Genomic DNA, 27,985 nt, shown 5'->3' on the forward strand with positions numbered 1-27,985 from the left:
TCAAACCATCCGACCTTCAACATATTCCACTCATCCTGGACTTTTAAACTACCCAAGTTCAAAATAATTCCAGGATTTTCCAGAATTCCTGGTTTTCCAAAGCCCCATTTCCATTCATTCATTAATTTTTTTTTTAACAATTTCCCAAAAAATTCCTGCTTTTCTCAAAATTCCCAAATTTTAAAGAAATTCCCATTGGGACTTTTTTTTCAAAGTTCCACAATTCCAACAATTTTCATCTGATTCAAACCGTTCCAACTTCAAACTGTTCAGCCTATTCGGCTATAGTATGCGTTAGAAACTACAACAAGTAAATAAAACCACCCCCAAAACGACGCATTCTGAACAGACGGCGGCTTATGAAGATGATCTTTAAAACATAATCTATGCAAAATGTTGAGCAAAGACCCACCAGTACATGTTATGTAGACCACAAGGAAGTCTTTTAAATGCAGAAAAACAACTACAATATGACAAAGAGGCATTAACAGTTGATTTCCAGAATAATGCAAACATTAGTTTTTTAATAAAGTTCCATCAAACCTGGATAAATGGATAAATTGAGGAACTAAAGTGTTTTTAATTAAAAACGTCCCATTTTGAATAATTAGTCAGTCAGTAATCCTCACAGAGGATGTCCTCTACCTACTTTGGCTGTGCTTTTGAACAGGTTTCAAATCATTACCTTGGTGCAGGCGACCAGCTGGGAGGTGGACAGGGCACACTGAGTGGCGGCCGCTATCACGCGGTTCTGCAATATGGTGTCCTCGGCCACCTGGGCCACGTTCTTGGCCTTCAGAACCAACATCGCAGCTGCATTGGCCACTGCTTTGGCCAGGTTCATCAGGGTGTCCTGCAACACATCAAGCAGTCTTTAGATGAGAAAACTGTCAGGAGAATGACTTACTTGTGACTCAGACTTATATTTATGGTAATAAATGCGGCATAAAAATGATAAATTAGGGTAGACCAATTTAAAGACAGTAATAAGTGACTGTATGGGAGTGTATATGTGTGCAATATTAAAATATGGTCAATGCAATGGCTTTAAATACAGTACAACCTTCAAAGTAGAACACCCGCAAAGTTGTCTAGATTGAAGTTCAACTTCTGGCAAAGATATGCCTCCAAAGAAAAAGTACACACACTAATGGTAACGAAAATACAAATACACAAATTATTTCACGAAACCAGGGGGTGTCCAAACTACGAGCCGCGGACCATGTGTTGCCCGCCAGCGTGTTCAATTTAGTCCGCTAAACATCATGAGATTAATAAGGAATCCGACCAGAGGGAGATTTAAATTCATTTTAAAAGTCAATTTTTGTGCTGCTTTGTCGCCATTTTGCGGGTGATATGAGTAGTTCTTTTAAATGACCTCTTAGCATGCTAGAACTAAGCGCAGCATTCACTAATATGACCCAACGCAAACAACCTTCCCTAGTCATGGTGCAGGGAAAAAAAACTAGTTCGAACCAACACAAAATGCCAACAGACATGGTGCCAAATACAATTTGTGGATATTATAAAAAAACATCCATTTACCACAAATTTCAGAATTACACCCATTTGAATCCATTACAAAGCATGATGGGGTAATTGCAAAACACTATCTCCACTTTTATCCACATTTTAGCTGTTTGATATTTTGGATTGAAAAAAAAACTTGGTTGTCACGGAAGTAAACAAGGCAGGAGTACAATTTTTACATACTTTTAAGATCCAATTATTAATTAAAAATCCATTATATTAACATCATATGTACATGCATGTTTATATAGTGTATATTTTGGACACCCTTTGCACTAAACAATCATTTTTAATTTCAACAATGTCTTAAAATGCAGTTATATGTCAGTCACTCAGCAAAACTACTTCAAAATGTAAGTAGTTTTGCTTTTTTATTATTGACAATTAAGGAAGAGAAAATTTTATTTAAGCCATCACCCATACGAGAATAAAGTTGTTAAAGTGCGCTCACAGTCGTATTGTTGATTCGTGTAAAATTTCCATGGAACTAGGGTTGTGTTGATACCAAAAATGTATTTCGCATACTTTTTTAAATAAAGCAGACCGCAAAAAATGGCATTATTGGCTTTGTTTTAACAAAACATCTTAGGGTACATTAAACATATGTTTATTTTTGCAATTTAGTGCTTAAATAAAATAGTGAACATACTAGACAACTTGTCTTTTAGTAGTAAATAAACGAACAAAGACTCTTAATTAGTCTGCTGACGTATGCAGTAACATATTGTGTCATTTATCTACCTATTATTTTGTCTACATTATAAAGGACAAACTGTAAAAATTTAGGTATCGATCCGATACCAAGTAGTTACATGATCATACATTGGTCATATTCAAAGTCCTCGTGTGTCCAGGGACACATGAGGAGTTTATAAACATAATAATAAGAGGAAAATATATTTTGTGACGATAAAAAATAGCGATGTAATCATAGTAGTATTGACTAGATACACTATTGTACTTGGTATCATTACAGTGGATGTCAGGTGTAGATCCACCCATGGCATTTGTAAACATTGTGACGCCGGTGAACTATTGTATCCTCCTACGGTGTGTAGTGAAGCATGTTTAGTTATTCCTCGTCCTGAAGTGATAATGATACTTGGAAGAAACGTACTTTATTTGTCGCCATGGAGGCGAGGATTAGTGATTTAGAAGTAGCTAAAAACACTGCCCATTGCGGATGGATGATAGCCGCTAACTAGTTAGCCATGTCTTAAAGCACCTCTTCCTGAGGGTGTTTCAGTGTTGTAACTTTACCTTTATCTTTACTTTTTACACCAAAATGTGTCCATTCTCTATTTTCTGTCTACACACTGTGTCTGCTTGTAAGTACTCTGTGTGTGCGCGCTGCCGAACATGCTCCTCTGCTCGTAAAACCAGCAATGTCATGACGTGATGACGCGCCGTCGTGCCCGGTAACTGGTACTTTTCAAACAGAGTATAGTACCATTTTTGGTTCATTCGTACCGTGATACTATACTAGTACCGGTATACCGTACAACCCTACAATGGTGTACGTTTCAGTTATGAATGTTTCGATTAAATTATTTCCATTTAGCTTTAAATTTAAAACGACGTCTCAGGACGATCCAAACAGACATGAAGTAATCGTCCAAAAATAAAGAGCGGGACGATTACATAACCATTGCATTGACATTTTGGCCTGCATTGTAATAGGAAGAAGTGGTGGGTGGGATCCAACCTGGAACTTCTCGTCAGTCTCGCCCTCCCCCATGTGTCGGAGCAGGTCCCCGCTGGCTTGTCCGATACTTCCTGCCGCAGTCAGCACGGTCTGCCTGGACTGCATGGGATGACATCACCACATTCATTACGCCGCCTTGTCACTAATGCTTCCAGTAGGAATCCAAGCACAGATATCCGGTTTTAAAAATCATCCCCAACCCAGAAATACCAGACTGGGTTTGTGACATCAGGAAAACCAAGATGAATACTGTTTGTGTTTGGATGGCATAAATGGAATAGTGGTTCTGACAATGAGTGGTGTGTCTAACCTCAGAAGCGGCAGGCTCAACAGATCTGAGTAGATCTGACACAGCTCCCGTCAGCATCCTGGCAGCCCCCATCAGCTTGTGTCCACTGCCCACCTCGTCGTCCATTAACGCTGCGAGGAGCTTGACGCCCTTGGACATCTCCGTCAGGTTGGAAGAGATGGTGGTGATGGCGCAACCCACCGCCGTGTAGTCCGTCTCTGTGGGCTCACCTGTGGAGGAAAGTGCTTCAATGTCACACCCATGGATACGCGTTGCAGAGTCATATCACTTTTTATTTTTTAAAGCTATAAGCGATGGTTCCATGTTGAGATAAGTACATTGACGCAAAGGAGAAAGTCTTTGCCTTGGATTGTGGAGGAAGTGTGACCAAACAGACGGTGAGGTAAGGTTCAAACCTGACAAAAAGGTCGGCAGCAACAAAATTGGGTTGATGCCAAAGCAACATAACTTAAGATGGTGTTTTTCAACCACTGTGCCGTGAGATACAGTCTGGTGTGCGGTGGGAGATTATATAATTTCACCTATTTGGGTTAAAAATATTTTTTGCAAACCAGTAATTATAGTCTGAAAATGATGTGTTGTTGTTGAGTGTCGGTGCTGTCTAGAGCTCGGCAGAGTAACCGTGTAATACTCTTCCATATCAGTAGGTGGCAGCCCGTAGCTAATTGCTTTGTAGATATCGTAAACAGCGGAAGGCAGTGTGAAGGTAAAAAGGTATCTAATGCTTAAACCAAAAATAAACAAAAGGCAAGTGCCCTTAAGAAAAGGCATTGAAGCTTAGGGAAGGCAATGCAGAACGAAACTGAAACTGAACTGGCTACAAAGTAAACAAAAACAGAATGCTGGACGACAGCAAAGACTTACTGTGGAGCAAAGACGGCGTCCACAATGTACATCGGAACATGACAAGACAAACAACAATGTCTCCACAAAGAAGGATAAAAACAACTAAAATATTCTTGATTGCTAAAACAAAGTAGTTGCGGGAAATATCGCTCAAAGGAAGACATGAAACTGCTACAGGAAAACACCAAAAAAAGAGAAAAACCCACCAAAATAGGAGCGCAAGACAAGAACTAAAACACTACACACAGGAAAACAGCAAAAAAAAGTCAAAATAAGTCAGGGTGTGATGTGACAGGTGGTGACAGTACACCTACTTTGAGACAAGAGCTATATTGATGCATGCTTGGTTATGCTTTAAAGTCATATCCAACAATTGCGACAACGACTTTTTATTGTCAACTGAGTTTAGTTTTTTAATGATTTCTGCTGGTGGTGTGCCTCCGCATTTTTGTCAACGCAAAAATTGTGGCTTGGCTCAAAAAAGGTTGAAAAACACTGACTTAAGAGATGCACTGGCAGTTAGTTCAGCTTCAGAGCAACAACATTTGTCAACCACAATAAATTAGAAATGCTCCCTTGTTAGAGGAAACTCTCGGCCAGAGGTGTCAAAGTGGTTTTCACTGAGGGCCACTTGGCAGTTATGTTTGGCCCCAGAGGGCCGCTTGTAACAGAGAATACTATTATTACACAATTTTTTAATGCATTTTATTAGTAGATTTTTTTAAAACTAAAATGTAAAAAAATAATATGCTAAGTTGCAATAATTTCACCTCAAAATGTAGTGTATATTACTGTAAATGGAAAAACAGTAATGCTGTTTTTATGGGGAGAAATCAATCAATCAATCAATCAATCTTTACTTATACAACCCTAAATCACGAGTGTCTCAAAGGGCTGCAAAAGCCATAACGACATCCTCTGCTCAGATCCCACATCAGGGCAAGAAAAAAGTCAACCCAATGGGATGACAATGAGAAACCTTGGAGGGGACTGCAGATGTGGGGATCCCCCCTGGGCGACCGGTACAATGGACGTCGAGTGGATCTACCATAATATTGTGCGAGTCCAGTCCATAGTGGACCTAACATAATAGTGAGAGTCCAGTCCATAGTATGTAGATCTAACATAATAGTGTGAGAGTCCAGTCCATAGTGGATCTAACATAATAGTGAGAGTCCGGTCCGTAGTGGATCTAACATAATATTGTGAGAGTTCAGTCCATAGTGGATCTAACATAATATTGTGAGAGTCCAGTCTATAGTGGATCTAACATAATAATGAGAGTCCGGTCCATAGTGGATCTAACATAATATTGTGAGAGTCCAGTCCATAGTGGATCTAACATAATATTGTGAGAGTCCAGTCCATAGTGGATCTAACATAATATTGTGCGAGTCCAGTCCATAGTGGACCTAACATAATAGTGAGAGTCCAGTCCATAGTGGATCTAACATAATAGTGTGAGAGTCCAGTCCATAGTGGATCTAATATAATAATGAGAGTCCAGTCCATAGTGGTACTAATATAATAATGAGAGTCCGGTCCATAGTGGATCTAACATAATATTGTGAGAGTCCAGTCCATAGTGGATCTAACATAATATTGTGGGAGTCCAGTCCATAGTGGATCTAACATAATATTGTGCGAGTCCAGTCCATAGTGGATCTAACATAATATTGTGAGAGTCCAGTCCGTAGTGGATCTAACATAATAGTGAGAGTCCAGTCCACAGTGGATCTAACATAATAGTGTGAGAGTCCAGTCCATAGTGGATCTAACATAATAGTGTGAGAGTCCAGTCTATAGTGGATCTAACATAATAGTGAGAGTCCAGTCCATAGTGGATCTAACATAATAGTGTGAGAGTCCAGTCCATAGTGGATCTAACATAATAGTGAGAGTCCAGTCCATAGTGGATCTAACATAATAGTGAGAGTCCAGTCCATAGTGGATCTAACATAATAGTGAGAGTTCAGTCCATAGTGGATCTAACATAATAGTGTGAGAGTCCAGTCCATAGTGGATCTAATATAATAATGAGAGTCCAGCCCATAGTGGATCTAACATAATAGTGAGAGTCCAGCCCATAGTGGATCTAACATAATAGTGTGATAGTCCAGTCCATAGTGGATCTAATATAATAGTGTGAGAGTCCAGTCCATAGTGGATCTAACATAATAGTGAGAGTCCAGCCCATAGTGGATCTAACATAATAGTGTGATAGTCCAGTCCATAGTGGATCTAACATAATAGTGTGAGAGTCCAGTCCATACTGGATCTAACATAATAGTGAGAGTCCAGTCCATAGTGGATCTAGTTAATACTGTGAGAGTCCAGTCCATAGTGGATCTAACATAATAGTGTGATAGTCCAGTCCATAGTGGATCTAACATAATAGTGTGAGAGTCCAGTCCATAGTGGATCTAACATAATAGTGAGAGTCCAGTCCATAGTGGATCTAACATAATAGTGTGAGAGTCCAGTCCATAGTGGATCTAACATAATAGTGAGAGTCCAGTCCATAGTGGATCTAACATAATAGTGAGAGTCCAGTCCATAGTGGATCTAACATAATAGTGTGAGAGTCCAGTCCATAGTGGATCTAACATAATAGTGTGAGAGTCCAGTCCATAGTGGATCTAACATAATAGTGTGAGAGTCCAGTCCATAGTGGATCTAGTTAATAAAGATCTAAAAAAATATATTTGGGGCTGTCCGGCGGGCAAGATTGAAAAGCTTAACGGGCCTTAATTTGCCCAGGTCTGCTCTCGGCCCACCAATTTTTGACCTCTGTATTTGTCAAATCCTAGTTACGGCTCTGGAACATCGATTTACAAACTCCTCAATATTCTGACTTCTCGATTTACGAGCCACAAACCAAATTAAAATATGCTTCTGTGTACAAACCTCGTCTCTGTGTACAAACATTTCATCCACCCATTGTGCGTCTGCAGCACAGCCCTTTTAGCCATTGTGGTGGGGCTGATTTATTCTCGGTGCTCAATCAGTCAGCACAAAAGTGCTGTTGGTAGCTACAGTACTTTGTTAAGTGACATTGTGTGTGCTTCTGAATTGTTTTTAAGCCTTTTTACAGTATTTTTCTTGTTTGCTAGCTCAATATAAGTCCAAAGAAAGCCATGGACAAGCGATGTGTGGTTTGAAACATTCCGGAAGTATTCACACTATTGTCAACACTGTCCTCCGCTACTCAGCCTCAACTTCTGCTGCACGCAAAGAAGATTAACCAACAAGGTAAAGTGGATTTTATTTTTTATTCCGACAGTAATCCATGTAGTGACCTGGCTGTTAAAGTTAAGGAGTTTTGTGACAGTGTGTGTGTGTGTCTGCAGGGCAGATGTTTAGAAGGACAGTTCAGTTGTTGTTTTGACTTTGTTACTAAATTGAAAGTTGATCCATTCCCCTCTTGTTATGTTTGTTTGAAATACAGTATTGTATAGCACTATATTTGTGTTCAAACTTTGACACAAATATGGACTTTTCTCAAGGCTAGAACCTATTAATCATGTTTACATGGTTTCTTTTGAGGAAATTTGCCTCAGTGCATGAACCCTATTCACGTGCGTTTCACACCTAGGCCTTCAGTGATGTCCGACTTCAATTATGACCTCTCAAAATACCATCATTTATGTCCCCACATGAACAATGCTGGAGAAATAATATACAGAAACACGTTAACGCACTATTGGGCATTGAAACACATCAACAGTGTACAAAACGGGCTATTTTCTGGCGCATTCAAAAATAAATAAACCCGCATTGGCAATTAAAACATACCTGATGTGGTACTGTCAAAATTAAAATTGTAAAAAACATTAAACGTGAAAAAATAAATAAATACAATATTTGAACTCACAATTTGTAGCACCCATTCGACGGCGTATAAGCCAATGGTACTGCTCGTAGTCCATTTCATCGCCGACATGGTCTCACAAGATGTAGTTTCTCTTTAAATATCCTTCTTGAAAATGGCCTTGCAAATATATATCTGCCACCTAATCAACGTTTTGTTCTCCTTTGTGGGTCAACACTTCCCGCTTCCTGCTAAATTGCAACTTGTGATTGGATACTCACTTTGGAGTGACAAGTGAGTATCCAATCTAGGGCTGCAACTAACGATTAATTTAATAATCGATTAATCTGTCGATTATTACTTCGATTAATCGATTAATAATCGGATAAAAGAGACAAACTACATTTCTATCCTTTGAATGAATGAATTATATATTTATATAGCGCTTTTCTCTAGTGACTCAAAGCGCTTTACATTGTGAAACCCAATATCTAAGTTACATTTAAACCAGTGTGGGTGGCACTGGGAGCAGGTGGGTAAAGTGTCTTGCCCAAGGACACAACAGCAGTAACTAGGATGGCGGATGCGGGGATCGAACCTGCAACCCTCAAGTTGCTGGCACGGCCACTCTACCAACCGAGCTATACCGCCCCACACTTTCTAGTATTTTATTGGAAAAAAAAACAGCGTACTGGTACCATACTTATTTTGATCATTGTTTCTCAGCTGTTTGTACATGTTGCAGTTTATAAATAAAGGTTTATAAAAAAATTAAAAAATTAAAAATTAAAATAAAATTAAATAAAATAAAATTAAAATTAAAATTAAAATTGCCTCTGCGCATGCGCATAGCATAGATCCAATGAATCGATGACTAAATTAATCGCCAACTATTTCTATAATCAATTTTAATCGATTGGTTGTTGCAGCTCTAATCCAATCACAGTCTCGTTAACATCAGGCTACCTAGATAGGCTACTGTCAACAACTTGTGATCTGATTGGCTATCGCAAATGTCTATCAACTCTGTGTTCTCAAATCCATCCACTAACGGTCCCGGGTGTGGCTCTGCTCCACAGAGCCTTGCTGGCCCTGACGGCCCACCACTGGTTCCACTGTATACTCGCACTTGTTATAATGAAATATAATCATATTTACCTGCAGTAAGATTGACCACGGACGCCGTTCCAGCCGTGATGGCGTCGACCTGAGAGTGAATTTCATGTTTGGATTCATCCACTTTGTTCTGGACCCAAACCCGAGATGCCTTTCAGTGGAGAGAAACAAAGAAGTGAACTTCAGACACGGTGGGACACACCAACACAATTGCCGAGTTGGTACTGAGGCTACTTTGCAGAATACGTTAGTATCTAAGATACTACTTCCTACTGTAGGTTTAGATCAGGGGTGGCCATTACAATATGGCGAGCTAGCGGTGGATGATGGAGGGTGTGTCTGTCCATCGCCAGCCAGGCATTAAAAAATAGACCTAAAAATGATCGCCCATCAATCTTTACCAAGACGTGACTTTGGTCACTTGATTGACATTCACGGCACCCGAGGGTCTTGTGAGATGACGCCAGATCGTTATTAAGAAAAAATGACCGACAGGAAGGCGAGAAACACTTTTTATTTCAACAGACTCTCGTCAAAACTCTAAAGACCGACTGCACAGTTCCTGTCTTCACAATAAAAGCGCTGCTCCATCCTGCCTGCGCTAACAAAATAAGAGTCTCAGAAAGCTAGCAAGCTACGGAGTTTGCCGCCAATGTATTCCTTTAAAGTGTATAAAAAGGAGTATGGAAGCTGGCATACTTGCCAACCCTCCCGAATTTTACGGGAGACTCCCGAAATTCAGCGCCTCTCCCGAAAACCTCCCGGGACAAATATTCTCCCGAAAATCTCCCGATTTTCAGCCGGAGCTGGAGGCCACGCCCCCTCCAGCTCCATGAGGACCTGAGTGACGACAGCCTTTTTTCACGACGGGAGGACAACAGGGTGACAATTTAGAACTAAATCATCCAGACTAGAGACAAATTGTATTATTATGTTTATCTTACCTAAAAATAAATATATTTATTAATTTTTTTTTAAATAACTAAATACATTTTTACTATATTTTGCTAAAAACATAAAAATTAATTGTATTTTTATTTTTTCTGACTCCTTATTACATCCAGCCATAGAATTATACATTAAAATAAACATATTTGAAATAATTAATTTTAAATTATCATGATGATTCATTTTAAAATGACCATATTTAATTATTAAAATAATTGCTTGTTTATCAACAACTTTAGCATTTTATTCATTACATTTTGAAGCTCTCAGAAGCCAAGTTATGTTATATTCCTTAATATTTATTTATGCAAGTTTGAAGTATCAATTATCTAAACACAGTTTTGTTTGCATATTTTCAGGATGTGTATATATATTAAATACTTGACTTGGTGAATTCTAGCTGTCAATATACTCCTCCCCTCTTAACCACGCCCCCAACCACGCCCCGCCCCACCACCGACCACGCCCCCCACCCTCCACCCCCCACTTCCCGAAATCGGAGGTCTCAAGGTTGGCAAGTATGGAAGCTGGACAAACAAAAAGCAAGCACTTTCATGTGGTATTGGACAGAAAGGAGGACTTTTTTTCTCCTACATTTGAAAATGTGGAAGTTATCATCACTACTGTCTGATTCCAATCAATGCAAGTCATCACAATCATACCAACTTATATTCTTGTCTTCATGAAAGAAAGTGTTAAACATGCTTGGATTATCATAAAACACCTTTAACTTGTTAACAAAAATGTCTCTTTCATGAATAAATCAATATGAATGATATACAGCACAGGCCAACAGTTTGGACACACCTTCTCATTCAATCTTTATTTTCATGACTATTTACATTGTAGATTGTCTATGAATGGACACACGTGGAGTTATGTACTAAACAAGGTGGAATAACTGAAAACATGTTTTATATTCCAGTTTCTTCAAAATAGCCACCCTTTGCTCTGATTACTGCTTTGCACACTCTTGGCATTTCACTCCGTGAGCTTCAAGAGGTCATCTGAGATGGTTTTCACTTCACAGGTGTCATAGTTTTGATGCCTTCAGTGACAATCTACAATGTAAATAGTCATGAAAATAAAGAAAACGCATTGAAATGAGAAGGTGAGTTCAAACTTTTGGCCTGTACTGAATACTACCAGTCAAAAGTTTTACAACACCTAATTTAATGCGGTAGGTACATCCAAGTACTGTTACTTCAAAATATAACCAACATTTTGATTGCTGTCAATTTGTTTTAATTTAAAAGGGTACTAAAAATTTAAAAAAATGCAAAAATCAGATGTACATAAGTATTCACAGACTTTGCTCAATACTTTGTTGATGCACCTTTGGCAGCAATTACAGTCTTTTTGAAGACGTTGCCACAAGTTTGGCACACCTATCTTTGGACAGTTTGGCCCATTCCTCTATTTCAGAACTCAAGCTCCATCGGGTTGGATGGGAAGCGTTGGTTTTCATCCAGGATGTCTCTGTACATTGCTGCATTCATCTTTCCCTCTATCCTGACTAGGGATGTCCCGATCCAGGTTTTTGCACTTCCGATCCGATACCGATATTGTTTTTGCACATCCGATCCGATACCGATACTGGCCTATCCGAGCATGTATTAAAGTTTAATGTTATTTAGCCTACTTAGTTGTCAGAATCATGTTGAAAAGGGTTTTAGTACTCTTGATAACAACTAGCCAGCTGAATTAGGTGAGTTTGAATAATACACAATGGTTGGTAACAAGAAACTGACCTGTTTATTCAAGGATAAACGCAAAATAGACAAAATTATACATGACAAACAGAAATGGCATCATTGAACTAGGGCTGGGCGATATGGCCTTTTTTTAATATTGCGATATTTTAAGGCCATATTGCGATACACGATATATATCTCGATATTTTGCCTTAGCCTTGAATGAACACTTGATACATATAATCACAGCAGTATGATGATTCTATGTGTTTTGATTGATTGATTGAGACTTTTATTAGTAGGTTGCACAGTGAAGTACATATTCCGTACAATTGACCACTAAATGGTAACACCCCAATAGGTTTTTCAACTTGTTTAAGTCGGGGTCCACTTAAATTGATTCATGATACAGATATATACTATCAGATATATACTATCATCATAATACAGTCATCACACAAGATAATCACATTGAATTATTTACATTATTTATAATCCAGGGTGTGGAGGGGGGCGCCGGATGTAAGTGTCAAAAAGACAGCCAAAAGAGTTTGATATGAGAATAAATCTAAAGTTAAAATATAGGGTAGAAATGCACCCATTTGCAGGAAATGTAGTCTTGATTTTCAACATTTTCTTTTAAGGCTTGCATGTCTACATTAAAACATTCTTCTTCATACTGCATTAATATATGCTACTTTTAAACTTTCATGCAGAGAAGGAAATCACAACTAAAAAAATCACTAATTTTTTCATACGGTGTTGATGTGGAAATGTTTGCCTCTGCATTTTGATGGTGTGGACGTGTGGCACCGAATGGAGATAAGCGTCTCGACAGACGTTACAATATTTGAACAATGATGACGAAAACTGTTTTCTCTGTCGTGTCCGTGTGTCGAAAATTGTTATGCGCTTATTTTTTTATTTGATTTTGTGCGTGGCATATAATTGCTATGCGCATTAGAGGGAACGTTGGTCACACGGCTGGGCTAGCATCACAGCTAACATTAGCCATGCTGCTACCTTTCTGCTCGGGGATGACGTATACGTATGTGACGTATGACGTGACAGTATGTGACGTGTGTCGTGACAGTATGTGACGTGTGTAAGAAGGTGCGCTTGCTGTCTGTGAGAGGGAGACACAGAAAAGAGTGAGAAGAGCCTGTCGTGTAATGCCAGCAGCTAAAAGCAACTGCGTTAGAATCCACAGACCTGTGAATGTGTTGAAGGTGTGCTGGAAAATGCGGAACGGAAATTATAGGGAGCAGCAGAAAAGTGGAATGTATTATTTAAATAGGTGCGTTGGAAGACACGGAGCAGAGGTTTTTTTTTAACTGGATCTGGATCGGCATTTTCCCATGCCTTGCCGATACGCATTTTTTTGCAAATATCGGCGGCCGATCCGATCCAAATATCGGATCGGGACATCCCTAATCCTGACTAGTCTCCCAGTTCCAGCCGCTGAAAAACAACCCCACAGCATGATGCTGCCACCACAATGGTTTTCACTTCACAGGTGTCACAGTTTTGATGCCTTCAGTGACAATCTACAAGGTAAATAGTCATGAAAATAAGGAAAACGCATTGAAATGAGATACCCTCCACTTGGTCAATTGAAAAGTAGCTCGCCTGCAGAAAAGGTGTGGCCACCCCTGGTCTAGGAAAAGGTGGCACAAAGGGGAGTTTTTGTACTCATAATATTTGATACAACTTTAGTATTTGATCCCATTTCACGTGTGTGTGTGTGTTTAACACTGTGTGTATGTGTGTGTGAGGTGATGAGGACAAACCAGGTCATGGCCAAGAGGAGGAAGACTATCCACATGTCCCAGGTCAGACTGGGCCTGCTGCACCGCCTTCATACTGCTGTTGATTGTTCCCATCAGGGCCTGCTGGGCCAAACTCTGACAACAACAACAGATAAACGTTCAATGAGCATTGGAACATCTATAAAACACAAAAGAAAGATAAGAAGTGGGTGTGGCGTTTGTTTGCGTTCACTGAACCCTTCATATTGTCTGAAGACACGTCCTGGACCTCTTTCATTTTTAATTAAGGATCTGCTTGAGGCGTTTTATCACCATAGCTGGGGATTAATGTGCTGGTACTCACCAGTGGCGGCATGTGTCCTCTGTGCATCTGTCCAGTGGTGATTTGTTGCTGAGCAGAGGGCATGGTGCCCACGTTGAAGTTGTCAGGGCCACCAACAGACCCTGAGCGAATAATCCCAGGAAGGGCGACTGAGCCATGCTCCACCCGGCCCACCCGGTTAAACTGCTGCTGTAGAATGGTGGACCTGAGACAGGACAACATGTATTTAACATAAACCAAAACAATGACTGGGGAGAATAGGGCGTACAATAAAAATCTTGAGGAAAACTAGAAAACCCAAAAGCAGTGAAGTTGTCACGTTGTGTAAATGGTAAATAAAAAGAGAATACAATGATTTGCAAATCCTTTCCAAATTATATTCAATTGAATAGACTGCAAAGACAACATAGTTAATGTTCAGACTGAGAAACTTATTTTTTTTTTTGCAAATAATCATTAACTTAGAATTTAATGGCATCAACACATTGCAAAAAAGTTGTCACATGGGCATTTCTACCACTGTGTTACATGGCCTTTCCTTTTAACAACACTCAGTAAACGTTTGGGAACTGAGGAGACACATTTTTGAAGCTTTTCAGGTGGAATTATTTCCCATTCTTGCTTGATGTACAGCTTAAGTTGTTCAACAGTCCGGGGGTCTCCGTTGTGGTGTTTTAGGCTTCATAATGCACCACACATTTCCAATGGGAGACAGGTCTGGACTACAGGCAGGCTAGTCTAGTACCCACACTCTTTTACTATGAAGCCACACTGTTGTAACACTGCTGAAATAAGCAGGGGCGTCCATGATAATGTTGCTTGGATGGCAACATATGTTGCTCCAAAACCTGTATGTACCTTTCAGCATTAATGGTGCCTGCACAGATGTGTAAGTTACCCATGCCTTGGGCAGTAATACACCTCCATACCATCACAGATGCTGCCTTTTACACTTTGCGCCTAGAACAGTCCGGATGGTTTTTTTCCTCTTTAGTCCGGAGGACACGACGTCCACAGTTTCCAAAAACAATTTGAAATGTGGACTCGTCAATCACAGAACACTTTTACACTTTGCATCAGTCCATCTTAGATGAGCTCAGGCCCTGTGTTTCTGGGTGTTGTTGATAAATGGCTTTCGCTTTGCATAGTAGTTTTAACTTGCACTTACAGATGTAGCGACCAACTGTAGTTACTGACAGTGGTTCTCTGAAGTGTTCCTGAGCCCATGTGGTGATATCCTTTACACAATGATGTCGCTTTTTGATGCAGTACCGCCTGAGGGATCGAAGGTCCGTAATATCATGGCTTAAGTGCAGTGGTTTCTCCAGATTCTCTGAACCTTTTGATGATATTACGGAGCGTAGATGGTGAAATCCCTAAATTCCTTGCAATAGCTCATTGAGAAATGTTCTTCTTAAACTGTTGGGCAATTTGCTCAGGCATTTGTTGACAAAGTGGTGACCCTCGCCCCGTCCTTGTTTGTGAATGACTGAGCATTTCATGGAATCTGCTTTTATACCCAATCATGGCACCCACCTGTTCCCAATTAGCCTGTTCCCCTGTGGGATGTTCCAAATAAGTGTTTGATGAACATTCCTCAACTTTCTCAGTCTTTTTTGCCACTTGTGCTAGCTTTTTTGAAACATGTTCGTTGTTTTCCAGTTCGAACGTTAAATATCTTGTCTTTGCAGTCTATTCAATTGAATATAAGTTGAAAAGGATTTGCAAATCATTGTATTCTCTTTTTATTTACCATTTACACAACGTGACAACTTCACTGCTTTTGGGGTTTGTGGATACACAGTAAATCAAGAGTTGATACAAAAGTAACCAGTGTTGTTTTCTCTTCTCTTTCCCCCCCCTGCTCTACGTAGTCATTGTTAAGTTAAACTTACAATATAGCGATGGTTCCAAGTTGTCACAACATGATAATTTACGGGTGTGACGCACAACTGAAACAAAAAGCCTAAATGAGTTTCTTGTAAATACTTCAGCTGTCATTAAAAACAAATGCTTACACTAATATCTGTTTCCATGGTGAGCAATCACATTCAGGTAAATATTACACAGAAAAAACAGACGGCAATTCTTTCAGTGCAGAGAACCGCGGAAAGTCAACCGGTGTAAAATCAGCAGGGCCCTGACGCCCAATTCCAACAGAGGACCCTGTGGATTTCAAAGTGAATACACACATTTCCAAACCGGGCGCATGCGTGTGTGTGTGTGTGTGTGGGTGACAGAGCGCTAAACAAGCATTGCATTAGTTTCCATCAGTCACTCGGGCACTTGGGGAAACTAGGAGACTCAGGAGACCAGCCGGGAAATGAAAATGATTACGTACATCTGCTTCCAAGAAATGATGTCTTAACCGGTGTGATATCTTAACCTCCAAACGCTGCAGTTTTACTTGTACTATCATAATGTATTAACTAACGCAAGTACTTTGTAGCATTACTTATTATTAGAACAACCTACTCAGTGGCCTAGTGGTTAGAGTGTCCGCCCTGAGATCAGTAGGTTGTGAGTAGGGATGTCCCGATCCAGGTTTTTGCACTTCCGATCCGATACCGATATTGTTTTTGCACTTCCGATCCGATACCGATACTGTCCGATACCGATACTGGCCTATCCGAGCATGTATTAAAGTTTAAAGTTATTTAGCCTACTTAGTTGTCAGAATCATGTTGAAAAGGGTTTTAGTACTCTTGATAACAACTAGCCAGCTGAATTAGGGGAGTTTGAATAATACACAATGGTTGGTAACAAGAAACTGACCTGTTTATTCAAGGATAAACACAAAATAGACAAAATGATACATGACAAACAGAAATGGCATCATTGAAACAAGGGCTGGGCGATATGGCCTTTTTTTAATATTGCGATATTTTAAGGCCATATTGCGATACACAATATATATCTCGATATTTTGCCTTAGCCTTGAATGAACACTTGATGCATATAATCACAGCAGTATGATGATTATATGTGTTTTGATTGATTGAGACTTTTATTAGTAGGTTGCACAGTGAAGTACATATTCCGTACAATTGACCACTAAATGGTAACACCCGAATACGTTTTTCAACTTGTTTAAGTCGGGGTCCACTTAAATTGATTCATGATACAGATATATACTATCAGATATATACTATCATCATAATACAGTCATCACACAAGATAATCACATTGAATTATTTACATTATTTATAATCCGGGGTGTGGAGGGGGGCGCCGGATGTAAGTGTCAAAAAGACAGCCAAAAGAGTTTGATATGAGAATAAATCTAAAGTTAAAATATAGGGTAGAAATGCACCCATTTGCAGGAAATGTAGTCTTGATTTTCAACATTTTCTTTCAAGGCTTGCATGTCTACATTAAAACATTCTTCTTCATACTGCATTAATATATGCTACTTTTAAACTTTCATGCAGAGAAGGAAATCACAACTAAAAAAAATCACTAATTTTTTCAGACGGTGTTAATCTGGAAATTTTTGCCTCAGCATTTTGATGGTGTGGACGTGCGGCACCGAATGGAGATAAGCGTCTCGACAGACATTACAATATTTGAACAATGATGACGAAAACGGTTTTCTCTGTCGTGTCCGTGTGTCGAAAATTGTTATGCGCTTATTTTTTTATTTGATTTTGTGCATGGCATAGATTTGCTATGCGCAGAGGACGTTTGAGCAGGCGCGCACCTTAGCGGCTGCGCTAGCATCACAGCTAACGTTAGCCATGCTGCTACCTCTCTGCTCGGGGAGGACGTATACGTATGTGACGTATGTCGTGACAGTATGTGACGTGTGTAAGAAGGTGCGCTCGCTGTCTGTGAGAGGGAGACACAGGAAAGAGTGAGAAGAGCCTGTCGTGTAATGCCAGCAGCTAAAAGCAACTGCGTGAGAATCCACAGACCTGTGGATGTGTTGAAGGTGTGCTGGAAAATGCGGAACGGAAATTAGGGAGCAGCCGAAAAGTGGAATGTATTATTTAAATCGGTGCGTTGGAAAACACGGACCGGAGTTTTTTTTTAAAACTGGATCTGGATCGGCATTTTCCCATGCCTTGCCGATACGCATTTTTTTGCAAATATCGGCAGCCGATCCGATCCAAATATCGGATCGGGACATCCCTAGTTGTGAGTTCAAACCCCGGCCGAGTCATACCAAAGACTATAAAAATGGGACCCATTACCTCCCTGCTTGGCACTCAGCATCAAGGGTTGGAATTGAAAAATGATTCCCGGGCGCGGCACCGCTGCTGCCCACTGCTCCCCTCACCTCCCAGGGGGTGAACAAGGGGAAAATGCAGAGGACAAATTTCACCACACCTAATGTGTGTGTGACAATCATTGGTACTTTAACTTACTGGTGCATGTACAACTGAAACCATTGTTTTTGTTTCAAACATAATGCATAACCTGTAAGATACACAATTATCTTCATAGAAAGTACGTTTTTTTTTCCAGGGCTGATATTGATATCGATTATTAATAGTCAAGGAGGGCGAAAACTGATATTTGGAGCCAATATTCATTTGGCGTAAAAGTTAGTTTTTTTAATCAGTAAAGCATACTTGCCAACCTTGAGACCTCCGATTTCGGGAGGTGGGGGTTGGGGGCGTGGTCGGGGTTGGGGCGGGGCGTGGTTGGGGGCGTGGTTAAGAGGAGAGGAGTATATTGACAGCTAGAATTCACTAAGTCAAGTATTTCATATACACACATATATATATATATATATATATATATATATATATATATATATATATATATATATATATATATATATATATAGAGAGAGAGAGAGAGATATTTACATCCTGAAAATATGCAAACAAAACTGTTTGGATAATTGATATTTCAAACTTGCATAAATAAATCTTAAGGAATATAACATAACTTGGCTTCTGAGACTTTCAAAATGTAATGAATAAAATGCTAAAGTTGTTGATAAACAAGCAATTATTTTAATAATTAAATATGGTCATTTTAAATGAATTATTATGATAATTTAAAATCAATTATTTCAAATATGTTTATTTTAATGTATAATTCTATGGCTGGATGTAATAAGGAGTCAGGAAAAAATACAAAGAAAAATACAATTAATTTTGATGTTTTTAGCAAAATATAGTAAAAATGTATTTAAAAAAAAAAAAATTTAATTAATAAATATATTTATTTTTACGTAAGATAAACATAATAATACAATTTATCTCTAGTCTGGATGATTTAGTTCTTGTCACCCTGTTGTCCTCCCGTCATGAAAAAAGGCTGTCCTCACTCAGGTCCGCATGAAGCTGGAGGGGGCGTGGCTTCCAGCTCCGGCTGAAAATCGGGAGATTTTCGGGAGAATATTTGTCCCGGGAGGTTTTCGGGAGAGGCGCTGAATTTCGGGAGTCTCCCGGAAAATTCGGGAGGGTTGGCAAGTATGCAGTAAAGTGCTGGACAAGGCTTTGAGTTGTTTTTTTAACATTACTTTTCAGGAAACGTCGGACATAACCAACTTTCTTACGTGCGTCTAAGAGGAGCATTATCATTTCCATTTAAAAATTTCCTGAAAAGTGGTGAAAATATGACCTTTTTCTACATCACAATAACTTGCAAGTTAATCAATTTCATAGCATTTTATGAATTTAAAACACTGTATGGTTTCCACATGTGGAACCCTGAAATATCGGTTGGTAAGTTGGTTGAAGTTTATTTTGAACATGTATACAGTTTCAATATGACACATCTCATATTTTACATACTTCCAATTCTCTTTACAACATGTCCGAGAATGAGTAGTAAGAAGCAAATCTTATATAATCCGACCCCTTTTTCCACTTCACAGCAATTCCTAACACATATGCTTACTTCCTGTTCTCAATTTGGAACACAATTTAGTAGAGATGTCCGATAATGGCTTTTTTGCCGATATCCGATATTGTCCAACTCTTAATTACCGATACCGATATATACCGTCGTGGAATTAACACATTATTATGCCTAATTTTCTTGTGATGCCCAGCTGGATGCATTAAACAATGTAACAAGGTTTTCCAAAATAAATCAACTCAAGTTATGGAAAAAAATGCCAACATGGCACTGCCATATTTATTATTGAAGTCACAAAGTGCATTATTTTTTTTACATGCCTCAAAACAGCAGCTTGGAATTTGGGACATGCTCTCCCTGAGAGAGCATGAGAAGGTTGAGGTGGGCGGGGTTGGGGGGGTAGCGGGGGGTGTATATTGTAGCGTCCCGGAAGAGTTAGTGCTGCAAGGGGTTCTGGGTATTTGTTCTGTTGTGTTTATATTGTGTTACAGTGCAGATGTTCTCCCGAAATGTGTTTGTCATTCTTGTTTGGTGTGGGTTCACAGTGTGACGCATATTTGTAACAGTGTTAAAGTTGTTTATATGGCAACCCTCAGTGTGACCTGTATGGCTGTTGACCAATTATGCCTTCCATTCACTTGTGTGTGTGAAAAGCCGTAGAGATTATTTGATTGGACCGGCACGCAAAGGCAGTGCCTTTAAGGTTTATTGGCGCTCTGTACTTCTCCCTACGTCCGTGTACACAGCGGCATTTTAAAAAGTCATACATTTTGCTTTTTGAAACCGATACCGATAATTTCCGATATTGCATTTTAAAGCATTTATCGGCCGATAGTATCGGACTGCCGATATTATCGGACATCTCTACAATTTACATTTCTATACGATTGATATAAAATATTAGATTTTTAAAAAAGGGCAAACACTTGAATAAAACTACAGAACTTTCCTCCAGAAGGTCTTATCTTTGTCCATGTGATGTCAGATGAAACAAAAATGGAGCTGATTAGCCACAATACCCAGCAATATGTTTGGAGGAGAAAAGGTGAGGCCTTTAATCACAGGAACACCACACCTACCGTCAAGCATGGTGGTGATAGTATTATGCTCTGGGCCTGTTTTGCTGCCAATGGAACTGGTGCTTTAAATGGGACAATGAAAAAGGAGGATTACCTCCAAATTCTTCAGGACAAGCTAAAATCATCAGCCCGGAGGTTGGGTCTTGGGCACAGTTGGGTGTTCCAACAGGACAATGACACCAAACACACGTCAAAAGTGGTAAAGGAATTGCTAAATCAGGGTAGAATGAAGGTTTTAGAATGGCCTTCCCAAAGTCCTGACTTAAACATGTGGACAATGCTGAAGAAACAAGTCCATGTCAGAAAATCCAACACATTTAGCTGAACTGCACCAATTTTGTCAAGAGGAGTGGTCAAAAATTCAAGAATGAAACTTGCCAATGAAACTTGCCAAGGGACATGTAAGCAAATATTAACATTGCTGTATGTATACTTTTGACCCAGCAAATTTGCTCACATTTTCAGTAGAGCCATAATAAATTCATAAAAGAAGCAAAACTTCATGAATGTTTTTTGTGACCAACAAGTATGTGCTCCAATCACTCTATCACAAAACAATAAGAGTTGTAGAAATGATTGGAAACTCAAGACAGCCATGACATTATGTTCTTTACAAGTGTATGTAAACTTTTGACCAGGACTGTATATCATGGGTTTCACTGTGTAAAGCGCTTTGAGTCTCTATAGGAAAAAAGCGCAATATAAATAATATTTATATTATTTATTCTGAGTAATTTGTTGACATTTTTAATTCAAACAGTTACCCAGCATCACTTCTAGGTGTCGCCAAAATAGCCACAACAGGTAAAAATGTGCATACGACTAGAGATGTCCCGATCCAGGTTTTTGCACTTCCGATCCGATACTGATATTGTTTTTGCACTTCCGATCCGATACCGATACTGACCGATACTGGTCTATCCGAGCATGTATTAAAGTTTAAAGTTATTTAGCCTACTTAGTTGTCAGAATCATGTTGAAAAGGGTTTTAGTACTCTTGATAACAACTAGCCAGCTGAATTAGGGGAGTTTGAATAATACACAATGGTTGGTAACAAGAAACTGACCTGTTTATTCAAGGATAAACACAAAATAGACAAAATTATACATGACAAACAGAAATGGCATCATTGAACTTGGGCTGGGCGATATGGCCTTTTTTTAATATTGCGATATTTTAAGGCCATGTCACGATACACCATATATATGTGGATATTTTGCCTTAGCCTTGAATGAATGAATAACTTGATGCATATAATCACAGCAGTATGATGATTCTATGTGTCTACATTAAAACATTCTTCTTCATACTGCATTAATATATGCTACTTTTAAACTTTCATGCAGAGAAAGAAATCACAACTAAAAAAAAAAAATCACTTTTTTTTTTCATACGGTGTTGATGTGGAAATGTTTGCCTCTGCATTTTGATGGTGTGGACGTGTGGCACCGAATGGAGATAAGCGTCTCGACAGACGTTACAATATTTGAACAATGATGACGAAAACTGTTTTCTCTGTTGTGTCCGTGTGTCGAAAATTGTTACGCGCTTATTTTTTTATTTGATTTTGTGCGTGGCATAGATTTGCCGTGCGCAATTGCACAGGCGCGCACCTTAGAGGGAGCGTTTCTTGCACGGCTGCACTAGCATCACAGCTAACGTTAGCCATGCTGCTACCTGCTTGGGGAGGGCGTATACGTATGTGACGTATGACGTGACAGTATGTGACGTGTGTAAAAAGGTGCGCTCGCTAGAGATGCGCGGTTTGCGGGCACAACCGCGGAGTCCGCGGATTATCCGCGGATCGGGCGGATGAAATTTTAAAAAATTAGATTTTATCAGCGGGTCGGGTCGGGCGATTGAAATTAAAAAAAATTAGATTTTAAATAGATTCAGGCGGGTGGCAGTTAAACCAATTCGGAAATATATATACATAGTTAAATGTTGTTACCCACATACGAAAAACGAGCAGGCACCTGCTGCATATGCCACAACAGAAGAAAAAAAAAGAAAAGAGATGGACACTTTTACGGAACGGAGGAGGCCCTGACGCCTCGCCGGGGTCCGGGACCGAGGCCCCTTCCCCCGAGAGGGCCCCACCGGGAGCCGTAGCTGAGGCGATCCGCGAGAAGGGCCCGACGCACGTCCAGGTTCACCACCGCGCCCACCGCACCGACACCCCGCCTCGTCCGCCTTCGCCGCGGCCGGCGTCACGCGCAGCAGGTAAGCAGCTTACCTGCCCGCCACCCCCGTGGCCAGGGGCTCGTAACAGGGGTCACTCCGCGCGCTCCGCCCGCGCAGCTTACCTGCCCGCCACCCCTGTTGCCGGGGGCGCGTAACAGGGGTCACTCCGCGCGCAGTGCGCTCACGAAAGGGGTGGGGCTCACCCTGGTTGATATAGACAGCAGCTAGGACGGTGGCCATGGAAGTTGGAACCCGCTAAGGAGTGTGTAACAACCCACCTGCCGAATCAACTAGCCCTGAAAATGGATGGCGCTGGAGCGTCGGGCCCATATACCCGGCCGTCGCCGGCAGCGAGACGCGCTTGGAGGTGCGCTCAGCGCGGCTCCCATATGATTGCGCACTGGTGTGCGTCTGGGTCGTGACAGCGTGGCACGCGAATGTCTGTGCTACGTTGGATCAGTCTCCTTTCTTTAACAGGCAAAAGCTTTATAACCTCACTAATGCCTTGCATCGTCTATATTAGATATATAACAACGGGCGGGTGCGGGCGGATGGCGGGCGGATGCAGTTCTGATCAAATGTTAGATCGGGTGGATTGCGGATGGTTGACGACTTTCTGATGCGGTTGCGGATTAAATAATTGCCTATCCGCGCATCTCTAGCGCTCGCTGTCTGTGAGAGGGAGACACAGGAAAGAGTGAGAAGAGCCTGTCGTGTAATGCCAGCAGCTAAAAGCAACTGCGTGAGAATCCACAGACCTGTGGATGTATTGAAGGTGTGCTGGAAAATGCGGAACGGAAATTAGGGAGCAGCAGAAAAGTGGAATGTATTATTTAAATAGGTGCGTTGGAAAACACGGACCGGACTTTTTTTTAAAACTGGATCTGGATCGGCATTTTCCCATGCCTTGCGGATACGCATTTTTTGGCAAATATCGGCGGCCGATCCGATCCAAATATCGGATCGGGACATCCCTACGTACGACCGCCACAGATTTGGCGTTTGGCATGAATTTGCCTCCTTGTGGTTGTCTTCAAACAGGTTGGAAAGGTCAGAAGGGCTCAAAAACAACACAAAGTAAAAAGTGCAGAAAATAATCTTACTTCTTTGGAGAAACCGATTCCTCCAACATGGTGGACTCCTCGTCTCCCTCAAGGCCAAAGCGATCTTTACTCTGCTTCTGTAAGCGTAGGGAAAGTCTAAGGACCACATGTAAAGTAAAGCATCCGGGGGAGCGTATCTTGGACTTGCCTTTTTCAGAATAATGTCGATATATCCCGCAATGAGCTGAGATATTTGTTCTCCCTCCGTAGTCTGGACAGAGTAGTAACTCTCCTGGTACTCGCCAAAGTCCTTAAGGGCAAAGCACAGATGTCAAGACCAGTGAAATGGTGTTTCAGTCTCTCAAACACTGCATATAGAGTACACTATAACGCCAGCCTGGAGGCAGGCTGGCAGACAAATAATTGCCTTTGGGATGATTGAGCTACTTAATAAAAGCCTTCGTCATTCTGGAGAAACATGCTGGATGTCATGACGTGCAGGTACCTAAATCCATACTTGCCAACCCTCCCGGATTTTCCGGGAGACTCCCGAAATTCAGCGCCTCTCCCGAAAACCTGCCGGGACAAATTTTCTCCCGAAAATCTCCCGAAATTCAGGCGGAGCTGGAGGCCACGCCCCCTCCAGCTCCATGCGGACCTGAGTGACGTGTTGACAGCCTGTTCTCACGTCCGCTTTCCCACCATATAAACAGCTAATGATCGAGGGCGAGGGCGAGTTATTGGTTTCTTATGTGTGTTTATTGTTAGGCAGTTTCATTAAGGTCCTCCCAGCGCGGTAACAACACACAACAACAGCAGTCACGTTTTCGTCCCCCGTAAAGCAGTTCGTCTGCCGTAAACAACAATGTTGTGACACTTTTAAACAGGACAATACTGCCATCTACTGTACATGCATATGTGACCCACCCATAATGTGTCACATTTTTGTGTTGATTTATTTATTTTATTTTGTGGTTTGAATTTGTTTTTGGAGCTGTCATTACACATTTATCAGTATTCACATTGGTCAGTAGGGGGCAGTAGGGCGTTTCTTCCCAATTGAATGCTATCACCTGCAGACCGGAAGTGTCTTGTCATTCTGATGAGAGCGACCAGTCTGTGAACAATTGAAACGTCCTGTGTGCTTTTTCCTCCTGTATAACAGGTTAGTTTTGGTGAATCAACTCACTGAATAATATCCATGTGATCTTTATAAGTTTAAGTACACATTCTGATGGTGGAGCCTAACTCTAAAGTGTTTGTGAGTTGTAGTTTGTATTTATGAATGAATCCAGTGCACAGCTGCAGTAATCAATACAAAAAGGCGACGTGAGTGCGCAATGTTTATATAGGAACTTCTGATCCTAATTCAGACTCCCAAATTAGAGCTCCCGTTTTTTTATTGATTTTATAATGTAACAAAGATGGACAATTCAACCCTTAACTCAACAATGCATAGATGAGTGTTATGTGTGTGTAAATGTGTAAATAAATGAACACTGAAATTCAAGTATTTCTTTTATTTATTTATATATATATATATATATACGTATACATATATATATATATATATATATAGCTAGAATTCACTGAAAGTCAAGTATTTCTTATATATATATATCTTAACCACGCCCCCGCCCCACCCCCGACCACGCCCCCACCCCCACCCTCCACCTCCCGAAATCGGAGGTCTCAAGGTTGGCAAGTATGCCTAAATCTGCAAAGAGCTGATTAAAATTGGGAAGTAGTGATTCTGAGTAGGGTTGTAAAATTCCGGGAATATTCAAAGTTGGAAATTTTCCATGGGAATTAACGGGAATATGTGGGAATTAACGTGAATTAATGGGAATTAACGGGAAATTAATGGGAATAAACATTGTTTATTGAATGGATCCCCATTAGCTGACGCCAAAGCAACTGCTAGTCTTCCTGGGGTCCATATAGGAGCATACAAAATAAAAATACAAAGAATACATGCATTACCAAACATTATACAAAGGAAAAATACAATGTGGGCAGCTGCAATAGGTGTATCTTCAAAGCTGTCTTGAATGACCATTTACTTTGTGAGAGATTAATGTGAGATGGCAACCGATTCCAGAATGATATACATCTATACATGACTATATGTTTGAGGAGATTGGTCCTGGGAGCAGGAAGTGCCAAATAGCCATTGCTGGCATTCCTAGTGTCATGAATATGTGTGTTAGTTAATTTTAAAAACTGTTTGTAAAAGTAATCTGGTGATTGATCTAACATGACAGTTCTAAAGCAGGCTATTGAGGCCACACTAGTATTTGAGCCCAAGGACTTCATCCAGTCAGGTAAGTGTTGATATTACTGTGGTAAATATATTTGATCTATGGTATTTAAGTTTAATAGAGGTGTAATTGCTTGTTACTGTATGACTGTAGACTACTCCAGCAGACTTCCACTCAAGCTAGCTAGCTGTTCCTGTACTTGTTTAATGATTTTGGGGCCAATATCTCTAACTAGATAGGTTTTTGTACCACCACCAGTCTCATAATGAACCGAAAATATTCCTACGTTAGTCGTGATGCTAATTTTCTCTATGTTAAATCCCATTCATTTATGCTAACAACGTTAGCGATCCGAATTGACCTTTTTTTGTGATCTGTAAAGTTCAACTAAATCAAAAGGTGTAGTTTCCTCTGCCTTCTGTTCTGCTAGCCATTATGTTGTCATACAAGAATGTAGGTTATAGTTTGATTTAGCATGCTGATTGAGTGTTCATTTATTCATCTAGCCCAGGGGTCGGCAACCTTTACCAGTCAAAGAGCCATTTTGACCAGTTTCGCAAGTTATAGAAAACAATGGGAGCCGCAAAATTTTTTTGAAATTTTAAATGAAATAACACTGCATACAAAGTTTTCTTTTTGCTTTGTGCTATGTATAAACCAGGGGTCTCAGACACCCTGCCCACACCTTTATATGGAATTTGAAAGCTGGTGCAGCACGCGGGTTTTAAATGAATGGCGCTTGTCAGCACATAGCACCCACTGCAACCAGCGTGCCTGATCAGCCACATGTTGTATGAGGCTTCCGCCTGCTCATGTAGGTGACAGCAAGGCATACTTGGTCAACAACCACACAGGTTACACTGACGGTGGCGGTATGAAAAAAAACTATAACACTCTTACTAATAATGCGCCACACTGTGAACCCACACCAAACAAGAATGACAAACACATTTCGGGAGAACATCTGCACCGTAACACAACATAACACAACAGGACAAATACCCAGAATCCCATGCAGCCCTAACTCTTCCGGGATACATTATACACCCCCGCTACCAAACCCCGCCTACCTCAACCGACACACAGAGAGGGTGGGGTGGGGGGGGTTGATGTGTGAGGGAGCAGGGTTGGGGTGGGGGCGGGGTTTGGTGGTAGCAGGGGTGTATAATGTAGCCCGGAAGAGTAAGGGCTGCATTGGATTCTGGGTGTTTGTTCTGTTGTGTTTATGTTGTGTTAAGATGCAGATGTTCTCCCGAAATGTGTTTGTCATTCTTGTTTGGTTTTGGTTCAAAGTGTGGCGCATTATTAGTAAGAGTGTTAAAGTTGTTTTATATGGTGACCGTCAGTGTAACCTGTGTGGCTGTTGACAAAGTATGCCTTGCTGTCACGTACGAGTGCAAGCAGAAGATGCATATAGTATAACAAGTGTTGGACTGGCACGCTGTTTATACAGATTGTAGAGGGCGCCAAATGTTGTATCATCATGGCACGCCCTTATTATAACTGTAAGGGTGAAAATCCGTGAACATTATTCCCGGGAGTTTACTGC

At 40.5% G+C, this 27,985-nt stretch overlaps 1 protein-coding gene across 1 annotated transcript in view; it reads right to left on the reverse strand.

Annotated features, from left to right (window-relative positions):
- The window catches only part of tln2b (talin 2b), a 415,773-nt gene that overhangs the window by 191,871 nt on the left and 195,917 nt on the right, over positions 1-27,985 (reverse strand). The window contains exons 11-18 of the mRNA XM_072913901.1: positions 24,384-24,485; positions 24,236-24,312; positions 14,073-14,256; positions 13,751-13,864; positions 9,361-9,469; positions 3,546-3,754; positions 3,236-3,334; positions 686-853 (exon numbers count right to left, since the gene is read on the reverse strand). Of these exons, the coding sequence (XP_072770002.1) occupies positions 686-853; positions 3,236-3,334; positions 3,546-3,754; positions 9,361-9,469; positions 13,751-13,864; positions 14,073-14,256; positions 24,236-24,312; positions 24,384-24,485 (1,062 nt within the window). The remainder of the gene's footprint in view (positions 1-685; positions 854-3,235; positions 3,335-3,545; positions 3,755-9,360; positions 9,470-13,750; positions 13,865-14,072; positions 14,257-24,235; positions 24,313-24,383; positions 24,486-27,985) is intronic.

This window comes from Nerophis lumbriciformis, linkage group LG10 (genome assembly GCF_033978685.3).
Source record: "Nerophis lumbriciformis linkage group LG10, RoL_Nlum_v2.1, whole genome shotgun sequence".
In the NCBI taxonomy this organism is placed as follows: Eukaryota; Metazoa; Chordata; class Actinopteri; order Syngnathiformes; family Syngnathidae; genus Nerophis; species Nerophis lumbriciformis.